General features: G+C 38.2%; 1 protein-coding gene across 5 annotated transcripts in view; it reads right to left on the reverse strand.

The window, feature by feature from the left end:
- Window positions 1-22008, reverse strand: part of pcsk5 (proprotein convertase subtilisin/kexin type 5) — a 92758-nt gene that overhangs the window by 16939 nt on the left and 53811 nt on the right. For 2 of the 5 annotated variants that reach the window (XM_023343112.1, XM_014468488.2), the window contains exons 16-22: window positions 19344-19537; window positions 17374-17458; window positions 14838-14941; window positions 14611-14749; window positions 12583-12698; window positions 4085-4187; window positions 2303-2439 (exon numbers count right to left, since the gene is read on the reverse strand). In XM_023343112.1, coding sequence (XP_023198880.1) covers window positions 2303-2439; window positions 4085-4187; window positions 12583-12698; window positions 14611-14749; window positions 14838-14941; window positions 17374-17458; window positions 19344-19537 — 878 coding nt within the window. Of the gene's footprint in view, window positions 1-2302; window positions 2440-4084; window positions 4188-9863; window positions 11368-12582; window positions 12699-14610; window positions 14750-14837; window positions 14942-17373; window positions 17459-19343; window positions 19538-22008 lie in introns of those variants that run through there. The other 3 variants (XM_023343114.1, XM_023343113.1, XM_023343115.1) reach the window with 2 other exon arrangements.

A 22008-nucleotide genomic window follows, 5' to 3' on the forward strand; every position in this document is an offset into this window, starting at 1 on the left:
ACTGTCATGCTCCCTCATTTAAAAGTGACAGCAGGGATCTAAAGCATCACTATCAAAGGTCAGTATCAGAAAATCTTTTCTGTATCTTGCTCTTCTGGATGCATACCTTGTGTGGGTGTGTGTGTGTGTGCGTGTGTGTGTGTGTGTGTGTGTGGGTGTGTGGGTGTGTGTGTGTGTCTCTGAGATAAGAGAGGCTGTTCTGAGGAAGAAGCCAGGTGAGACAGATACAAGTTCTGTTCCTGCTGTTATTGTTATGTCTCATTGAGCCTCAGACAGACTTGCAATTAAACGGAACCACATTTTCAAACATAGGCTGACAAATTTTTCGGCTAATTGAAAGTGTGTGTGACGAGGAAATCTGGTGTTAATTCTTTACTCGGACATCTGGTACCTCAAAGTGAGTGTAGGTGCGTAACAGTATCTCCCCAGCGTAAACACTCTCATTCTGACAGCCATAATACCGTCTGCAACAGTGTGATAAACACAGTTGCTCCTGATACCATCAGACTAATATTTCTTCAGCTGCAGTCTGTTAATGACCTCTGAGATTTATATTAATATGAGAAAAAAGGAGTGAGGATTAGCTGCTCAGAATCAGAGGATGACAGCACTTAACACCGGGGTGGGTTTCACATTGAGGAGCGAGGAAGAAGATAAATGGACACCGTTACAGCGAAGACATCAGGGTGGATCATTCGAAGACTGATTCTCCCTTTCTAAAACACATCTATCAACAGCAACATTATAACTTAATTAGATCCATTTACTTTCAGAAGATTAATTGGGGATGTCTGACACAAATGAGCCTTAGCTTGGTCTAAAAGCACATTTGCTCCAGTCAGCAGTCAGAGCCGCGCCAACAACTTCAGACCCCTTGAGTTTTTCACATTTTCTCAGGTTAAATCTACAAACGTCTGTGGATGTTATTGAACTCTTAAGTGAAAAACAAAGTAAAGTAGTAGATAAATAGGAAGTGGTGGGAAATTATGCAAGCTTTTGCATTTTTCTGTGTGGCAGACTATGTTTTACTGCAACTACAGCTGCTGAGGAATGCTTCTACCACCTTTCCACATTTAGAGATTTAAAATTTGCGTCCATTCTGAATCTGTGTACATTAATTTTCAAGTATTCTCATCATTATTTAGATTTGGGCCATTCTAACGCATGAATATGCTTTGAGCCGAACCATTGCGCTGTAGCTCTGGTGAATTTCTCAAGCCTTTTGTAGCCTCAGAGGTTTTCATCCCGGAGTTCCTGATCTATCTTCCCGTTAAGAGCGTCCATATCCCTGCGGAAGAAAAGCATCCTCTGTAGCTCCCCAAGTACAACGAGCTTCTCTGATTCCTCTCTGATTTTTTATTTCCTTGCGCAGCGTGTCAGTTTGTGTTGATAGGTCTGGTTAGGCTTGTAGTTCCATCAAACTTTTCCATTTCAGATGATAGATTGATCAGTACTCTGCAGATGTGCAAAGCCCTTACTGACATGTCTGGTGTGTTCCCTGATTTTCACGAAGAAACAGTTTTGTATTTGGGTATTTAACGTGTTGGGGGCTGAACAGAAATGCATGTCAGACTTTGAAGATTTTTTTTTTCTGTAAAACCTTTTTAATACAATGAATTATTTTTCATTTCTTCCCAGCCCTGTATTACTTTGTATTGGGTATATCCCACAAAACCTTCATGAAATACATTGAAGTTTGTGGTCACAAGTGGGAAAGTGGTATGAAAATGTTTGTGAGGTTTAGTCACAACTTCACATGTTCTGAGTCTACAAACACAGGCAGCACATTGAGAAATTTTCACTTAGTAGCTATTAAATACCAAAGCTAAATCAATATCCTGTGCAACACGGCGAGTCAATACACCAACTTTAGTAATTATCTTCCTTGATGATTTCTGAAACATTTCAGAGATCAATAATTTACTCAAATGGAGGAAGGGGTGAAACTTTTCTAACTTCCTGTTGCAGCTAGTTGTGCTAATGCTCGCTAACATAGAAACACCTGGTGACTCATTTTTACTTGTAGCTGATATTCCTGTTCTCCGCTACAGCAGTGACACAGAACATCAGGGTTGGTATCTGCAGCTTTGGAAACATAAACCACTCATTGCTGCTCCCACTGTAAATACACTTCTGTGCCGATACAAGCCTGTTAAATTAACACACATTCAACTTGCAGAGATGATGAAAAAAAGAAAATATTTTACTTTGGCACCTGCAAATATTTTTCTATTTTCACCACAAGAAAAAAAAACAAAAAACAGAACAATTTGAATGTATTTATCTCTGTGGGAGTGTTTACCTGTGTCACAGCTGGTGCAGCTATCTGGACCCTCAGCAGTGCACGCCTTGCAGGTGTTATGACAGGGAAGACACTGCTTCCCCTGGACATAGCGCCGCTCCTGGCAGCGGATGACACAACGGCCATCTTCAAAGAACCTACATGGAAGCATGAAGCAGAGCCACAGCTGAAACATAAACACTGTGCATTAAGAAGTTAGATTTATCCTTGGAAATGAGCAGAATTTCCCATTATCTGAACCCGCCCATCTGTGAATTCACGTCTGATTTATAAAAGCATCAACTCTGTTTTCGAACCACAGTGCAGTGGTTGGATTGTAAAGCAATGTTTGCACCACTTCACTTTAGCTTACATCTTTTAAATGAACAGTGCAGATGAAGAATGTTCCACATTTTGTTTTGTTTCAGGTTTGTCTCAGCATGGATCCATTTGTTTTTATTCCTTCATTGAGTTACACACAGCAGTGCGAAGGGACTCACAAAAAGTAGTTTTAATAGAGTGTTTTGTAGCACTTTTTGTACATAGAATATGCCTCTTTGCATAATTATTGAAAAACTTCTCTTTGTACTTGGCTGAAGAGAGTTTGGCAGCCTGGAGGTTTCTTGGGAAAGATACCACAAGCTTGGCATACCTTTGTCTTGGAGGTTTTTCTGTTTCTTTTTGGCAGAATCAGTCCTGAGTGAATTTTAGCTCTCTCTGGAGAAGCTCTGCTGGGTTCAGATCCAAACTCTGGCTTGCTGCGTCCAAGACCTTAAACAGTTTTTGTGTGTGCGTGTGTGAGAGAGAGAGAGAGAGAGAGAGAGAGAGAGAGAGGCCATTCCTTTGTTTTCTTGGCTGTGTGCTTTTGTTATTGTCTCCTTGAAACTTAAGCCTCAGTTCCAGATTAAAGTCCAGATGATTGTAGGAACATATTCAGTTATATTCAGTTTGCTTTATATTTTCATGCATCTTTCTACTCTTTCCTGACCAAACGTTCCTGCAAAATAAAGCTGCAATAATTATATTCAGCTGGAAGGATGGTACAGAGGTAACACACTGTGCCAGGTTTGATTCTTAATTGATCCTAATAGCTAGAGAGTCATTCGAGTGGCCGTTTGGTAATTTAACAGAGGACTTTAACAAGCCTTTTAGAAACAATTAGCTTCTCCCCGCCTCCACACCTTCACTGTTTAGTGAAGTGCTGCACCGGTAACTTGTTCTCTAAGTTCTTCTGTCAACACAAAGTAACATTAGATGTGGATTTCTATTATCCTGTTCAAAATTTGTCCTGCTAGCTTCCTGTTTTGGAGTTAAAATGCAATATTTAAATATCTCCAAAGCTCAATCTTATAATAAATGTGTACCAAAAAGTGCGAGTGAAATTCTAACAATAGCTATGAGTTTTAATGGAGATCACATTTATGCAACCACATTATTTAAGTCTTTTGATTTCTCCCTCTAGAAGATTTAAGTTTATTTCTTTAGTTGAGTTGTACTGTTTCAATGTTATAATAAAGGTGAAAGATGTTTTGCAATTATTTCTCTTGGCATTACTATTTTACACTACAACAATTTGGCATTTTAACGTGTGCAGATTTTTTTATATCCACTGAGGCTCATAGCGACTACCATAGTAAAGATCAAATCACACAAACTATGAACTTTGATAATCATCTTAACATATCTAGCTTTAATATCATCTCTTTTAAAACTGGTCTGGGAAATCAACAAACGTGTGAAACAACAAAAAGTCTGAAAACATGTACTCTGCACTGGTGACGTTTCCTTGAGAAAGGTTTTAACCTTGTATCTGGGCAGACGGTGCAGGCTTCACTTTCCGGACCCGTGCACTGCAGACAGGAAACGTCACAAAGATGGCACGTTCCCTGTTTACTCAAGTACTCCCCTGCAGACAGAGAGCCACAAAAAACAGCTTCATTACAGACCCGCTGCAACATTATCATTCAACCCATTTCAGTTCAATTCAAAAACTTCTTGTTGATTCTTAAGGAAAATAAATTTGCGGTAACTCATATTATTGAAGTTCCTTCAAAGAATTGTAGTGGATGCTGACAGGTGGAGGCAGGAAGGATCGCCTGTAGCAGTCTGTGTCGCAGCAGATCTGAAGGAGTCTCAGACTGAAGACACTGTTGATGTGTCACGGTCTGATGAAGAAGATGCTCAGGGCTGTCCATAATGTTCTTCATTTCATGAAGAATCCTTCTTCGCACAATAATCCAAAATAGAACCAGCTTTCTTTATTCAGATTGTTTAGCCATTTTTAAATCACTAGCCAATGCTGCGACCCAAACAGATGATGGCAGAAGAAACTGCGCAGACTGACTTTCAGCATCGTGCTGCAAAAATACTTTTAAAAAGTCACTCAGATAATAAAAGTTCTGAATATTTTGGGTTTGGTTATTCCAGGCTTAAAGCCAGAGGTAAATGCAGATCATTTAAATTTCACTGATGAAAGATAATCTGCATTATAAGAACAAAGTTCAAACAACTTCCTAACCAGTTATACTTTTTATGACACTAGATATTTAAAAGTTTTAGAGTTTAATGCTTCTGTGTTTATTACCCATGATTGGAGACATTTCCACCTTTCAGCAGCACAAAAGCACAGTTGGAGTAATAAACACCACCCAGAAATTTCCAAATTAAAACTGCAGAGGAAAGTTTAACGGACTAACATCATCCCAGTTTCGAGTTGTAAAAACTTCGAAATAATGAAAGTTTGAAACAAATAAACTGTGATCGACCTAAGTAAGCAATTCTAAGAAAACATTTTGACAACAAAAAGATGTTGCAGTCACACATCTCTCAAAAACAGGAAGTGATCATCATCTATTGCTAGTAAATTATCTGCATCTGTCAAAAGACAGATGTACTTTTGTTGGCCATAAAATACCAACAAAAGTTTTAATGAAGACTTTTTTCTTCATTAAAAAAATAAACCCTTTAAGTATTGCCAAACAGATGTGTGGCCACTTAATGGTTACACAGAAAAGGAGGAAATGATACATTTTATTACAAAGATAATCTATAAAGGAAAATGCTATTGGGATTTTTTTTTTTTTTTGCCAGGGATTGTTAAACAGTTTATATTCACTCAAAATTATTCTTCGGAATGTCTTAACACTCATTGTTTCTCTGTGTTTGAGACAAATAAAAGACAAAAACAATTGCATATCAGTCTTAACATCCTCTCCAAACACTACATGTGTATCATTAGATTTAAATGACTTAGTAGAACCAAACCACAAGTTGTTTAGTAAACTACCTCTTTCCATTATTACAAAATTTGGGTGACAAACTGTGCCCGCAAAATAAAGTTTTAACTGCTACATTTCTGTGGTGAATTTTACTTTCCCAAGTGAAGAAGTGACAGATGTGGAGTCAGAATTGGATCAGAACTTGCCTCTATTTGGACGCTAGCAGGTCACAAATGACAGCTTAGTAGATTATAGGCACATTTGGTGCTTTTATCTTCTACCGTAGGGTGCCAGTATAGTAGATACCTAAGCTAAGGTTGTCAGAGAACATTTCTCCTTACCTCCTCCTGCTCAATGAATAATTTTAAATGTTAAATTTTAAATCTTAATTTCAGTTTCAGACTCTGTTATCACTACTCTACCCCTGACATTGCTGACTGAGTTTGGTATTCAAAACCTGACATTTTTAGTCAACTTTCATCTATGTATAGTCACAGCTCTTATGTGCTCATTTTTTATTTTGTGCTATTTGTGTATTTTTCCAATGTTGCTATTTAATGAATATACTGCTACAAGTCAGAAATCTAAACAAAAAATAAATAAATAAATTGTGAAAGTTATCATCTTTATATTCATTTTTGTGACCAAGCAGCAAAAGCCTCATCACTGAGAGACTGGCTTTGTTTTAGCCTGAGGTTCATAACTCCACTGCTAAAAATGCTGAACCTGTGCGTGGGTTTCAGAAGTGCAGCGAATTGAGATTTGCCTGCTGGAAACCTCTGCGACTGGCAGAGTAATCAATGAATCATTGCATCAAAAACATTATCACAATTACCATGGCCCTCTGGGTGGATGTGCAATTATGATTCCACAAAGGGCAGAGGCATAACCAAAGTTATTAAACAATGTTTGAAAATGGTCCCCCCCCCCCCCAACAAGAATAAGAGAACAAACTTCTGAAAATTCATAGAAATTGTCTTATATTGCTGGCAGTGAACTAGAAGTTTCCACAAATCCATTGACCCTAAAAATGCAAACAAGTGGCGCATAAACATCGTCTCCCCTCACTTTGCTGTTAAACAAAGGTGACAAACGCTGGTTTAAGCATAACGACGGAGCAGGATGTTTGTGTAAGAGTAGAAAGCGAGAGCATCCTTCTCCGCAGCGGTGAGGTTTGTCTGTGCTCTCCGGCTTTCGGTGAAAAGCTCAATTGTTCCTCTGGAAAACAAAGGAGGTTCTTTGTGTACAAACACAACAGGCGGCAGCTTCCCATTCAGCCTAGCTCTGCTGAAACCATTCAAAAGCCCCCCAGCCCCCTGCCACCCGAATGAGCGCCGTCACTCTTCCTCACGCCCACCCCCGCAGACAAACAAACAGAGAGCCAAGTTCTCAGGGGACCGAGGGCCACAGTGCTCTACTCAGCAGAAACCTTCCTGGAGTGCCATCCAGGAAGACAAGAGAGGGGGAGACACTCAGGGTGGTAAAACGTCTGTCCTCTGTTGTGGACGCTCAGGTCTGAGCTTGTAAGGGCAGCAACAAGTTGCTGCTGTGAGACAATGCTGACATCGTATACTAGAGAGTCTGAATCCCAGCTCCACAACTCTTCTACATCTTCTCACACTCAGTCCAAGAAAGCAGAACAAACACAACTTGACTACATCCTCCAGCAGATACATTTAGATTTTGGAAATCTTGAACGACGTACAAATACTAGATACTTTAGTGTTCAGATAAATCTTCAGAATAACTACAACATACAGAATCTTGCGAAAGGATTGATACTCCTTAAGCCTTTGCCATTATGGGATGTTCTGATAACCAAGGCTACTTCTAAAGTGGAAAGAAATAAGAGTTTCAGATATTTTTTTTTTTTACAAATTCAACTAGGAAAACTGATGTGTGTGTTTGTCTTCAGCTCTCTTTATAGAACCACCTTTCAATGCAGTTATCACTGCAGATTTTGTGGCATGGTGTGAAAACAATCATGTCAACTTCAATGAGAACAAAACAAAAGAGATAATTGTAGGTTTCTACAGAAACAGGGTTAGATCAAACTCTATTTCCATCATGGGAGAAGAAGTAGAGGTGGCTGAGGAAAATAAATACCTCAGTCTTCATCTGGACAACAGACGGAAAGGACAGAGCAGGATGTACTTCAGGAGGGATGCTACACTTTTTAGATTTACAGCCATGAGAAACTTTGAAAGCCGTGTATCATTTTTACCACTTCACAATTATGTATCATTTAGTGTTTTAAAAATCCTAATAAAGTCAATTGTAATTTGTGGCTGTAATTATCAAAGAAAGAAAGTTGAAGGGGTAATATTATCTTTACAAGGCAGTCAGTGTATTTCACACAGTGTCCCAGTCTTGTTGGTCTAGACCGTGCATTAAAATCATGTTAATACCATTAATCATCTATTTAAGAGGTTTAAAGTTTCCAAAAATCCTTTAGGGATTTTATATTCTTACAGCCATCATAACTACTGTACTTACATGACTTGTTTTTGAGCAAACATTTAGGAATCAGCTATAAGGGTAAAACTGTTTACTATGCATCAAATCCACTAGATCCCACTAGGTCAATGTGCATGCTTTGAAATCATGATTGATGAAAAGTGAGTTTATATTTAACAATCCCCAGAGGATCCGCCGTCAGAAACTACGGTTTTCTGAAACAAGTTTGATGTGATTAAAGATTCCCGACATGTCACATCCCGATGTAACTTTTATCAATAAAGTCAACAAAATTCATAAACAATTTATTTCCATTTTATCAAGACTGAACATTCTATGTTACTGTTGTATTTGGTGAGGATTAGACGTAATGACCACTTTTGGAGGAAAGAGGCAGATTTAAGTAAGAGGGAGTGGCCAAAAAAGTTGGCATGATGAGCAAAATATGTGGAAACATTGGACAACATCTCAATTTATCAGCCAAGAAGATAGAGATTGGGCACAAATGAGCCTTGGAAATTGATAAAGACCACAAGCATATAAATGCATTTATTATAAAGTGGCTTAACGATAAGAAAGTCAATGTTTTGGAAAGGCTGTCACAAAGCAATGAGAAGTTGTGGGCAGATCTGAAAAGGTATGCATGAGAGTAAGATGAGTTGCATCATTTCTATCAGGAGGAATGGAGCAGAAGTCTAGTGAGGAAGGAAAACCAAAAAGCTTAGAATCAAGTCAAGTTGATGCTGAGAAAATGTATGTAAACCTCTACATTTAATTGAATAAAAACCACTGTCAGTGAGAAAAGTGTTTTGAGTTTTTATGTTGCGTATATTAATATCAAGTTTATACTGCATCTCCTCCAAAACACTCAGCCTCAAGGAATGTGGAGCCTTTATTAAATCAGCTTGACTGATGAAAACGTATCACTTTTTAAAATGTAACTCGGTGTAGAGTAAAAGCAGATTTTCAGATCTTTTCTTTAAAAAAAAAAAAAAAGGAAATAATTCACGATGCTAATACAGTAACAATTTCATGGTAAAAAAAAAAGTGAATAAAAGAAAACCCGAGAAGACAACAGAACCGTAAACAGATTAAACATTTTAATAAGAACACTTAAGTAAAGGTAATAAAAAAAGATTTTCAAAACTAGGACTTTGAGTAACATTAATAATGCATTGTCACAGATATGTCACAAGTACACAATAAAAACAGCTTTTATACGAGGGGCTGTATGTGTGTGTCTACTGTCACACACACGCAATCAAAAGTCATCTTAAACAATGACCAAGATTAACTTCTTTTAACCCAAACAGGGGACTTTCTTTATTACAAATCACCAACAACCATTACCAGCCCACAGTACAGCAATTCATCTAATACTGTAAAGGCTCCAGGCTGCAGGCATCAACACCCACCAAAAAGTACCATCCAGAGAGGTTTTTATTTTCCCTTTTAGGTTTATTTGCATTTTTTTTTTTAATTCTTATTCAATGTTAAAAGCCAGCATTTCTGGAATAATTTACGAGCTCCATCAGGTAAAGCTCAAAGACGGACAGGAGGGGAGCGCAGCACGGACGTCTATTGGGCTCATCACTGAAGCTTTTTTTCTTTTAATTATGTGAATTTTTGACACAGTTTTGAGTTCTGACACCGACAGCTTCCCTTCAGAGAAAAATAAAGAGAATCAAATGTGTGACTATACCTTTAGCTTAACAAAACAACTCAATTTGTCTAAAATTGAGAAAAATAAGGATAGAAATGTGAGACGGCCGTTCCCTGTCCAACTGCCTCTCAGTGAGCTTTATCTGCAGATGCAAACATCATTAAATGAATATATTATGTAAGAATTGTCAGAGAACATCAGTTCATGTGCATTGTCATTGTAACAGAATAAAGAGAGCAGAAACTTCTAAAACTCTATTTTATTTGAGAACAGTAACATATAGGGATGCACCGATACAGATACAATATCATTACTGGACAATAGTTCCCTTAAGCTGTGTCATACAGGGCATGTGGAGAAAGGTAATCAACATTTCAATAAATTTCAGACCCCAGTAACAAGTCTGACAGATATTGCAGTTTTCTTATCCAACAAAGTAAAGGAAGAAGCTTTGAAGTGTGAAGTCACTGCAGTGGATAAACTCGGTCCTCAGTTTTTGGGCCATGAATCTTCGTCACACGTGTGAAAACGTGGCATCGGTACATCCCTAGTACCGCAAATTCATTATAACTTACTGCGGAGCTCCCCTCCCTGCAGAACGATCTGGAAAGAATGACTATCGACTCTTGAATGAATCAATGCCGTCTGGGCTTACATCAAGAATTAATGGCAATCTCCTGGACACCGCAATAAAGATAAACACACCCACATACACACTACTCAGAGGGGCAGATGGATGTTTGAAGTAAATGAAAAGAGTTGGTTCTGCTCAGTAATGTGCATCAGTCTTGGCGTACGCCGAAGTCTGTAACTTCAAGTAGTGGCTGATAAATGTGTCTGCGCTCCTGCCTAAAGGTGCATGTGTGTGGTGTGGATATACATATATAAATATAGACATTTATGTATTTATATATGTATATATAAATGTGCATCAGTGTACTGCGTGTGGTACGTACTAAAGTGTGAATTTGTCTTCTCTCCCCTCAAACAGCCAGAATCAGCCCAGACACGCATTATTTTCACATTATGAGCTACGTGGGTTTTTTTTTTTTTTAATCTTCGCCTTCTTTGACGTATATTTACAGGCAGAAAACCATGGCATCTCCTACTGTATGCTCACTTTCTCCATCTGTTGGTCATTAGCACTGGAAGGAGATGAGAAAGAGGGGCCAAAACAAAAAATGCACACAGACGTATTGAGAGGTCTGCAGGCTGAGAGGCTCCTGTTTTTAACTATGCTCTGTACACTGGCAACAAATACAAAGAAGGTTCAATTATTTTGGCATCAATGCTTTGGTCACAAAATACCAACACCTTTATTTTCTTTTGTTTGTTTGCTTTTTTTCTTGTTGTTGTTGTTTTCAATAGCTCATTTTTCTTGAAGTAAGTCCCAGTCGTTTCACACCCTGATCATGTGTTTGTCCCAGTACTGAAAAAAAGGTAGGTTTGTTGTAGTCCTGTCATCGCACCTCCGATGCGTCCTTTAAAGAGGCACAGATTTTCTTATAAATTATGTGACTGTGAATGCTCAGGCAGGTAGAGGGAGGAGGGGGGTTAAAGAAGGAGAGGGTTGGCCCCCGTGCCCTCCCACCCCTCCGTGCGCTCCCTCTCGCGCCCGGTGGCGGCGTCCCGTCACCCCTTTTGCGAGCACGTTCTGCAGCACAGCTGCTGCAGCACTCTCCTCTGGCAGAGATTGTTCTTTTTAACGAGCACGCAGAAACCGCCTTCCGCCCAAGATTCTTCATTTGCTTTCCACAGACCAGGAAGAGGAGATGCAGGCGGAGGGAAAGGGAGAGAGGGGGGCAAACATTACAGAGAAACACACACAAGGAAGAACCATTAACAATGACAAGCAGAGTTGCATGATTGGTCAGGAGAATGTTCAGGTGACAGGAAGGAGGGTTTTTTTTTTTTGATCCAATCACAGGGATGTTCATCGAGGTGGAAAAGGATTGTGGTCCAGCGGAGTGATGTCAGGAGATCAGAAAATGGATTTGGGGGAAAGAAAAGAGAGAGAAAAAGGGGAAAAAAGTGTCACACAATTAGTAAAATAATGATTTCCCCCCCCCAAAAAAATATTAATTTAATTTTTCCAAACTAGTGAACCCTCCATCTGTACACGGGCTTTTAATAAAAGCATTCTAATTTTAAAGTTGCAGACAAACCATCATCAAAATGAGACTTTTGCTTTACAAAGACAGACTGAGGGTGCACTTTAAGTAATACAGATCATCGTCAACATAAAGGTGACGCAGCAAAGCCACGTTCCAGAGCTTTATCTCATCACACGGATGTGTTTTCAGATCAACTAGAACATTCTTGCCCAAGCAGAAAATCGCAAGTTGCAGTCAAAGCATCATCAGACTGACAGGTCTGTGAGTTAGTCAAAACTATTTATGTCTAAAGAATCATAGACACAACATGCACAGTTTTAGGGGAAAAGAGAGCAGAGGAGAAAAAAACTGAATGTTCAACAAAAAAGATGAATGCGGGAAAACAGACGTTATGAAGTAGACTTCAGGTCAGTGCAGAGAGAAACTTGGAAAAACTGTTTTAGAGATGGAGATCTTGTCAGTGAGGTATTTCCAGAGAAATGATATGTTGTGGGCATAAACTGTGAGAAAGCAACACATAAGCCAGAGCATGAAAGCAAAGGCAGACTGGCCGCTTGCTTTGGAGCTACAACAATGAGTGGGTTAGCAAAGATGTTAGTAAAAAGCTCAAAATGTTATCAAAAGGCCACAAGTTTTGCTGTGCATTGCAAAAATACTGTTAATTTATTCTACTGTTTATTTGGTCATCTAAAATTTATCCAACATTTTATTTCCCATTTCTAAAACGATCCCATTTCTATACTAAATGCTTGTACAATGAAAATCTATCCTATTTGCATGTTACGGCTAATATTGAAAATGCACACACACATATAGAGCATGTAGCTAATAAGAAAGCTGACAACTCACCATCTTTGCAGACTGTGCTAACCACGCAGGTTCCCGCCTCCAAGTTGTAGCCGCTGTTGCAGCTGCTGCAGTTCAGTTCCCCGGGTCCCAGGCACTCGAAGCAGCTATTATCACATCTGGCCAGGGTTAAATCCAGAATTACGTTACTAAACTATTAATTACGGTATTAAACTTTCTTTATATTGATACGGTTTAAATAAAATTAAATAAGGAAACAATCAGAAAATTATGCAACAAAAATATATTTAGTGAAAGTTTTGGGATTTAAGAAAATCATTTTAATGAATTTTTTTTTCCCACAAAAAAACAAGAGAAAGTAAGAAGATAAAGATTCTGAACATCATCTTGATCACAACAAAACCCTTGCCCTGCGGGAATAATGAAAATAGGGAAAACGCCTATAAAAATGGTTTTCCTGATAGGAGAGGGGCTGACAGAGAATGAAAGAACTGAAGAGGGTAAAAGGTCGGGTGAGCAATAAATAATTCAAGGTGTGAGAGCAAAATACAAGGAATGCATCACAACGAGCGAAAGCAGCACACATGTCCGATTCTGTGGCGAGGATTGGCTTTGATGAAAAAAATAAACTGATCGTAAAATAAAAAACATTAACAGAGGATGTTTACGGCTGATTCTTACTTCTCCTTTATACATCTTAGCATTATTTAAAAGTGGCAGCAGAAAATAAACATCATCAGCCAGAAGAGCACCGATGTGTTTGTTCACATTTTTATTCAGGCAGTAGCACATGGTGCTACAGTGTAGATTGTTTTCATAAACTGCAAAAAGTGAAAGGTTTTAAATGTAATCACACTTTATGCCATTAATCCTTTCATTATAATATTCTCCCAGCAGCATATTAATCTTTGATCTTCCCATTTAAGGCTGATCCAAGCACCATAAAGACATAAAGAATATTTAATTATAATTTCAGATCTTTGGTGCTTTGTGTTGTTAAAACTAAAAAACATCAGCTTTTTAAAAAAACGACACTTTTTTTTAGTGCAATATGTTTTTATGTTTTTTCTCTTAAAAATAGTTTTACTTTATTTATATTAATGTAGAGTTTTTAATGACCTTCCACAAAATGAATGAAACTACGTTTTGTGAGTTTTTTATAAAAATACAACAAAATACAATGCTTACCATGTATGGTGAGGACTTGAGCTATTTATGGCATTAATAAAAACAACTTAAAAATAAAAGCAAATACAATTCAGTCTTTAAGAGCCTTTTGTGTTGAATGGGTAAAGGTGGAACAATGTAATACAAACTATATTGCAAAGAAAACAGTTCAGAATGAGTATTTGCTGCTAGACTAGATTAGTGCTGCAAAATATTATTTTAGTAGTGTTGCAGTATCAAAGAACTGCCTGAAATAAATATTATTTAACTGTTGCAGTGCCATGCATCCAGGCTGTCTGTAATATATTTGGTGATTTGTTTAATTCAGCATGAAAAGCAATAGAAGGTAAAGAAGTGCTAAGATGGTCAAGTCAGTAAGAAACAATAGCCAAGTCTCAGTAAAACCTTGCGGTTGAGATGGAAATAATGATTTTTTTCTTCTTTTACAGTAGCTGGACACACTATTATCTGGAGTTTATGTTTGCTATAAACCCAAAGCAAAAAGAAATCAATAATTTTTAAATTATTTTTCTTTATTTACCGAGTTTTGTTACTTTGACACTTCCCGTCATCATCAAATATTTTATGTTTTCCTAGTGAGCAACGCCAACTCTGACAGCAATGAAAATTAAAACTGGCACAGTTGTGTTTATTTCCATAGAAAGTACTCCTAGTTCAGTGATTTTATGCTAAACTGTGACATTTTTTTGGGTGATGCAATATTCAGTTTTTAACTCTGCACATTCAGTTTTTTTTTTTTTCTGCATGCATGCTCAGTTTCCTTCGACATGTGTGATTCTGAGGTTTTAGAAAGACTTTGGCTTCACATTCACAGAGTTTCTTCCTGATCTTATTTTGGCCTTTCTTCAGTATTATGTAGAGATGCTTGCTGAGCAGACTCACTTCTTACAGAACCGCTGCACCTGGCCATTGTCTGAGGTCTGCTCTGACAGGTAGTAGCCAGGGCTGCATGTTAACACGCATCGCCAGTCCTCCAGTAAGTAGTCATCTGCACACTTGGTACACGCTTCTATACCTGTACCTAAAAGACACATCATTTTTTTAAAGCAAAATATGTTGCTGAGGTAGCTGTGTTTTTTTTGTTTTTTGTTTAATCTTGGACTTTCTACCTGCACAGGTGGCACAGGCACGATGACAAAGCTCGCATGTCCTCCTGTGGCCGTTGAAATAGGTTCCAGGATTACAGGTCATCTGGCATTTATGTCCTTGGAGACTGGAAGAATAAATAAAAAAATTAGTTTATAACTCCATCATCCTCCTGGGTGGCACACAGAAGAGCAGCAGAATATTTGCTGCATGTTCTGGACCAACATAAATCAGCCTGTTTTGACACGCTACAAGTGGTTTTGGCCTTTGAGCCAGATGTATGGATAGAGGTCAGCTAGGAAGCAGGTTTGGAGGTTATAAAGTCCCTTTTTGTGAAGTCACAGTGAGGACAGGTTGGTGCGTCTGTTGCACTGAGCTGAAAAACAGCTGGAAAGCGTTAGCAAAAGTTTCCCAGAAACAATCTGGTCCCCTCTTCCTCCCTGGCTCTTAACAAGACTAAATGGAGGAGGGGAAGCTGAGCGTGTGCATGTGTGTGTACAAGGTCCTTTTATTTTTTTTACTGTGATCTCAAAGCCGTTCCGGGGAAATTACGGCCTCCGAGTGTCTCCACCTCCACCTCTGGCTACACTGAACACTTAAAAGTTGAGTTTGAGACTTCCAGACTGCAATGTGTTTTAAACGCTTCTCAGGAGTTTCCCTCATGACCTCGGAGGAATGTCACCACTTTAAATCATGATATCCTCTCTGGAAGGGGCCAAACAAAATGAAATGGAAAATTTAGAAAACACTTGAGGTTAAATTAAAGTGTCTTTAAAGAGAAACATTTAACCCAGAACAGCTCATCAAAAACGTACATTAATTTAAAAAATACTAAATTAAAAAAAAAGATTTTCAGGGAAACAAGATTGATTATTTCATGTTGCAAAACCAAACAAAAGCTTACTGTAGAAAATTAACCTGAAATAGACAAAATCTCTTTTGCTATCTCTGTTGCAAAAGCTTGTCGTATTGAAGGCTCAACATTTCTAATCAGTAGTTTTATTTTTTTCCTCGACACCTGAGTCCCATCAAGTTTAAACTGCTCCGTATTGCTTGAATACAAATATGACCACATAGCTGAATGAGACAGTAAGGGGTTGACTTAGTTAAATGAGCACAGCTGTCTGATCTGATACAGTTCAAACTAATGATTATTAATATGCTAATGCTAAACGAAAAGAAAAGAAGTGGCCGGGGAGAGGGAAGTCTGGGCCTCCCTTCTGAAGCTGCTACCCCCGCAACCCGACCCCGGATAAGCGGAAGAAGATGGATGGATGGATGGATGGATGGATGGATAAATTACTCTGTTCAGTATCTGGGTCGAGACACCCTAACACTGTGCCTAAGCTCTCGGGTTTTACAGCTTCGGTTGCAAAATTTGAGCAAATTTAAAGTTTGCAAACTTTCCATGGATTACTCAGAGGAATAAGTTAAAATAAGTAGCAAAAAATGGGGACTATAAAATATAGTTCTTCAAGTGGATTTTAGATGCAGTTACAGTATACAGAATACAGTTACAGAATACAGTACAGACCAAAGGTTTGGACACACCTTCTAATTCAATGGGTTTTCTTTATTTTCATGACTATTTATAAGGCAAGAAATCCCACTTATTAACCTGACAGGGCAACACCTATGAAGTGAAAACCATTTCAGGTGACGACCTCTTGAAGCTCATCAAGAAAATGCAGAGTGTGTGCAAAGCAGTAATCACAGCAAAAGGTTGCTACTTTGAAGAAACTAGAATATAAGGGGTGTTTTCAGTTGTTTTACACTTTTTTGTTTAGTGCATATTTCCACATGTGTTATTCATAGTTTTGATGCCTTCAGTGTGAATCTACAATGTCAATAGTCATGAAAATAAAGGAAACTCATTGAATTAAAAGGTGTGTCCAAACCTTTGGTCTGTACTGTATATTTTAGCATTTTGACAAAAAACAACCAGATTTTATGAGGTTACATTTGGTTATTCCTATTCTATATCTCAACAGCAAGTAAACAGCATATTGCTTTCTGCAGAGGTGTTTAGGCCACATAGCAAATTACCAATTTTCAGAAGATTCCGATAAATTTCCAAAATTCCTATGGATACTTTCCCACTTGGAATACTTTGAGTATTTTGGAAAATTTACTATACATTTTTCTCCTTCTTGCAAATATATTTGCAGCCATTTCAGTGTGCCAGAGGGCAAAAAAACAGAAGTAAATATGTAAAGGTGAGAAAAAATTCACATTAAAATTCATAAAACAAAGTGATCTGAAAGCTATTCTGTGTGTATTTAAATGGTTACAATATTGTGAGGTAGGCAAAAACCAAAACCAGCATTGCAATAAATGAAGGTGAAGAGAAATATTCAAATGTTTGTCTAATGTAAAGAGCAACAGTTTTGACATATGATGTGCAGCGGTTCTGTAAGAAGTACTCATCATATTATCTTTATAAAAGAATTAAAATAAATGTGGAAGTGTAAAACCACCCTGTCTCATGTATTTACAAAAGGTTAAAATATAAGCTAATGTAAAATAATTTATTGTCAGTCTCATGTTTTCTTTGCTTACCTCATCCCAGGTTTACACTCAGTGCAGATATTGGAGGCTGAACATCTCTTACAGTTCTCCTGACATCTTCTGCAAATGTTGGAATCTGTAGGACACACAGTGTCCGCATCATAATTAGGGGCTGACCTGGAAACAGTGTTCCTGCATACATTTGGTGAGATGTGTAGGTTGAAAAGTCATCAAAACAAGAGGATTTATGACAGGTGCTAGAAAAGATTGCTAGAAAATATTAACATGTTAAAGACTCAAGAATAACATAAATATCAAAACTTGAAAACTGACATGTCTAGTGAACAAAACATATTTTTTCACAGTTTTTGGAAAATGTAGGAAACACTTCTGCAAGTACCAAAAGAGAATAAAGGCTACGCCACACTTTCACACAATCCTCAGCTGCCAAAGAAGAGAGAAAAAGAAAGAAATATAAATTGAGAAACAGGAAAGTCTCTGGCTCCTACATATTTTCCTTTCAGAATGCCAAAAACAATATGTATATAAATTTAATGTCAGTATTTTAAATATGGAACTTGCAAAAACATCAGCGAGTCAGGAGGAACCAAAGAAAAACAAACAGATTGATGGATGACTGGATGGACGAAAGGATGCATGGCTGGATGGACACACCGATGGATAAACGGTTGGATGGATGGCAAATACATCGAATGATTGATGAACAACGGGTGAATAGATGGAAGAATTTGTGAATGCATGGATATACACAACTTTTAGAAAATGGGATAAGCTTGAAATACTTTTTTTAAAGTCCATTTTCTGTTTTCAGCCAGATCTCCAAATGACTAAAATCAAACTTGGAACTGTGTAGAAACCCTGTTTGTAATTAAGTTTATAATACAATAAAGGAACAGACGCATTTCCTTTGCTTATCTAACTTTATCGTCACTTAGAGTTCTTTAGAAGGAAAAACATTAAATAATGAATCTGTCAATGTGATGGATGGAGGAGGAATTCACCTCCTTTTGCTGCCAGAGTGATAAAAAAGGAAACTAGTTTGCTCATTTGAAAACCAAACATTAAATTGTGGCACCGATTCAAAGGAAACAGCATCCACTTCAACTTGGCCTGGTGGAATAACGATGGGATTTGGATCAGATCATTTCAGATCTGCAGCCAGGGTTTACACTAAGCTGGCTGTAAACACACACTCATAATTAGAAGATTTACACCAAAAAAAGGTCATTTACAAAGCTTTAGTCTTTTGTACTTGATCTGCTTTCAAAACTGGCATATGTCTCAAACATAAGGCAAATCAATCAGTAGGTCCTTTCCGTGTTTATGTTATAATGTAAATGAATAGATTTGGAATGACTCAATGCACAGAAAAGACCCTGATCAAAATCTAAAGGCAATCCTGTAGGTCTGTTTCATTTTAGTTTAGTTATTTTACAGTAAAACATCTTTACTACCACATGCTTTTTCTTTTTTTCCTAATTGGATTCAGCAAGTGCAGGAAAATAAACACACGGCTAGACATTACATCAAGGGTAAAACGGCATCACTGTGAGTCCAGGAGTAGAAAAACAGTTTTGCAGAGTACTCTTTTTTTTGTAAGGCAGGTGGTAGACAGATGTTTCTAAAAGTCTACTTTGCTTCGCCATCTCTGGAAAACCGTTTTCACAGTGCAATACCTTCCACCGTGCTTTTATCTCAGGGGCCATGAGCTTACAAACGATCAATAGAGAGAAAAGGATTCTGGCTGGACAATTAACAAGATTGGTCCAATCTGCCCTCAACAATTTGTTTGGAAACAAACACTTCACTGCCAACACATCTACTCGTTTCTTAAAGCTTTTTATGGAACTAGTGATCTTTATTTAACAGCAGCTCAACAGAAAGAAGAGCAGAGAGAGAAGGGAAACGCATCATATTATTCAGAGAACTGCAGCGCCACTGTTCTGCCACATGTGGCGCTCCATCTGCTCACTAGCTAAGCCAGGAAGAAAAAGGCGCACCACTATCAAGGTAGAAGCCATCAGCACAGTTGGCAGCGCACGTGTTGGAGCCCTCGATGAGGTGGTAACCCGTCCTGCACGAGATGCACTGGTCGCTCCGACTGCCGACACACGTCTCGCACATGGAGGAGCATTTCTTGCAGCGCTTCCTGTCGTCACGGAAAAATCCACTGGGGCACTCAGAGACACACATCCTGGGGCGAGACGGGAGCAGAGGAGGGAAACCAGGTGAGAAAGAGGTTGAAGAACTTCACAAAGATGAACTCAGAAATATTTATATGCATAAAGAGTTAAATAAAATGTTTTCTCCCGTCCCTGCCTGACATTAAATCAGGCTAATTTAGTTCAGCTAGGATTACCAAAATTATCCCCATTTTCAAAATTTAAAGCAAAGTTTCTATGTGGCTGAGACCTGGGCTTTGCGATTCCAAAACGTTACATTCTTGTCCTCAAGACATTTTCCTTTAATGGCTTGTTTAGAGTCAATGTCCGTTTTAAAGATCCATTTTTGGCCAAACTTTAACGATGTGTTGCTTTAATATATTAACATGTTATTGTTTCATCATTATGCTACATATTTTGTTTAGTGCATCAGTGCCTCCTGCAGCAAAACACTCACACAGCATGATAGTGCCACCACTGTGCTTCACACTTGGGATGATGTTCTAAGGGTTTGCAAGTTCAATATTTCTTCATCCAAATGTAAACAGTCATTACTGTCAAATATAAAACCTCATAAAACGTGTCTCAAAAAATTTAAGTCTTGGCCCTCAAATGCAATTAATCTGGACGTTTTATGTTGTGTTTGTAGCAGCTGCTGCTTTTCCGAGCGACCTTTTATGGTCAAAGGCTAATACACACACTGTAACAAGAAGTTTGCCTCCTGATGTACTCACTCATGTACAGCACTTTAATACTTGCAAATAATTGATTAAAGTAGATAAATGAGGAACATTCAGTCATCTGGAATCTCATTTTCCTTTGATTTTTCCATACAGTCACACAAAGGAGTAGTTTGTTTGAGGTGCTGCCCTAAACTACATTCACAGGTGTTCGTACAATTAACTCAAGTGTTCTGAATTAAAATATCTCACATGTAAAAAAGCCATAACATTACTATCATCTGATATTTTCCACATTGTTTTAAGGCACAGTAATCTTGGTGTATGTAAAAGTCTGACTTTGAAGAGAGGGGGAAAAAATGATCCCACTCCAAAAGAATCTCTTATTCACACATTTGGCAAATAAAAAAAAAAACCCAACTTGATAATAGTAACAGTCAAACTAAGAAGTCATTGTCAGACTGTAAAAAAGATTGTGTTTTATTCTAAAGTGAATGTAAACATCTGGTTTTAATTGCATGTAATAAAATATTCTGGTTTAGATTCCATTAAAATTTAAAACAGGAGTTAAAGCTCATAAATGTATAATGAACACTATCACACAGTTTAATGGTATATTAACAGGATCACATTGTTCGGCCACATCCTACAGATAATGTGGCAAACACGAGCTCTAAATGTGTTAAACTGAACCAGAAATAATCATATTTCACTGAGTTGGGGCAGACAGATGTGGAGGTGTAATGGGCCAGTTTGCGTGCGTGCAGGTGAACATCTGCCGGATTACATCAGCACGCCTCGTCACCCAGAGGCTCCTTTCCTTAGGTGGAGAGACCTCTGAAGTCCTCAGCAGCACAGAACACACACACAGTTCAAGCCTTAGTCACACTCTGCAGAAACCTCTGCCAGAAAGCACATATGGAACATGTCAGACACTGAATCTATGTGTGAAAGCACACGCTGGCTGCAATTGTGCCGAACTGTTAGAGTCCGCTTTCTCGTCAAGCTGAAGCCGACAGACGACTTGTAGCGCATGCTGTCCTAATCCAACTATAATTTATAATTTTTAATCAAAGTCAATCAGATTCACTTTCTAAGATTTAGAGATTACATCACTTTAATGAAACATCAATGTCAGACAATCACGCAAACCTCTTAAAGATTTAAATATTCATGCATCACGTTTTTCTTTCCGATAGAAACCAAAAAAAGTCCCATTGGACAATAGAAGTCCATGAATTTGAGTTCACATACACATCCAAATAAAGATATTTAGTGGGATTGTGAACTAGAAAAGAGGAACATGAGATGATTCATGCTTTTCTTTGAAATTGTCAGACGTTTTAAAACAAAAAAAGGAAAACTTCTAATCAAAGAGCCCAGCACCTTTCAATAAACAGAGACCATCTAAGATGTGTGTTGTTGTAATTATCTGAACATCCTGCCCCTTCCTGCCATCACTCCCCTCCAATCTCCATTCATCAATTCCTCCCTGTGCGGGCAGAAAAGGCCAGCACATCTCTAAAGTGGGCCGATGTTAAGCTTCAGCTAAGCTTTCACGTTCTCATTCACCTGCATTGCTTTGCCTTTTATCTGCACAGAGGAGCGCCAACACAAAGGCAGGTACCACACACTTTGATCCTAATGGGATTCGAGTAACACAAGAAAATCACATCTGCATATTTACAGCCCACACTCACAAATCATGTTTATGATTTATAATTTAGAGCAAGAAATGACAAACTAACACAGTGCGACAGGAATAAACGTCTCTACAGCCACCGTGTCACAGTAACGACAATTAAAGTGTCAAACTGTGGAAA

This window comes from Xiphophorus maculatus, chromosome 12, assembly GCF_002775205.1.
Source record: "Xiphophorus maculatus strain JP 163 A chromosome 12, X_maculatus-5.0-male, whole genome shotgun sequence".
In the NCBI taxonomy this organism is placed as follows: domain Eukaryota; kingdom Metazoa; phylum Chordata; class Actinopteri; order Cyprinodontiformes; family Poeciliidae; genus Xiphophorus; species Xiphophorus maculatus.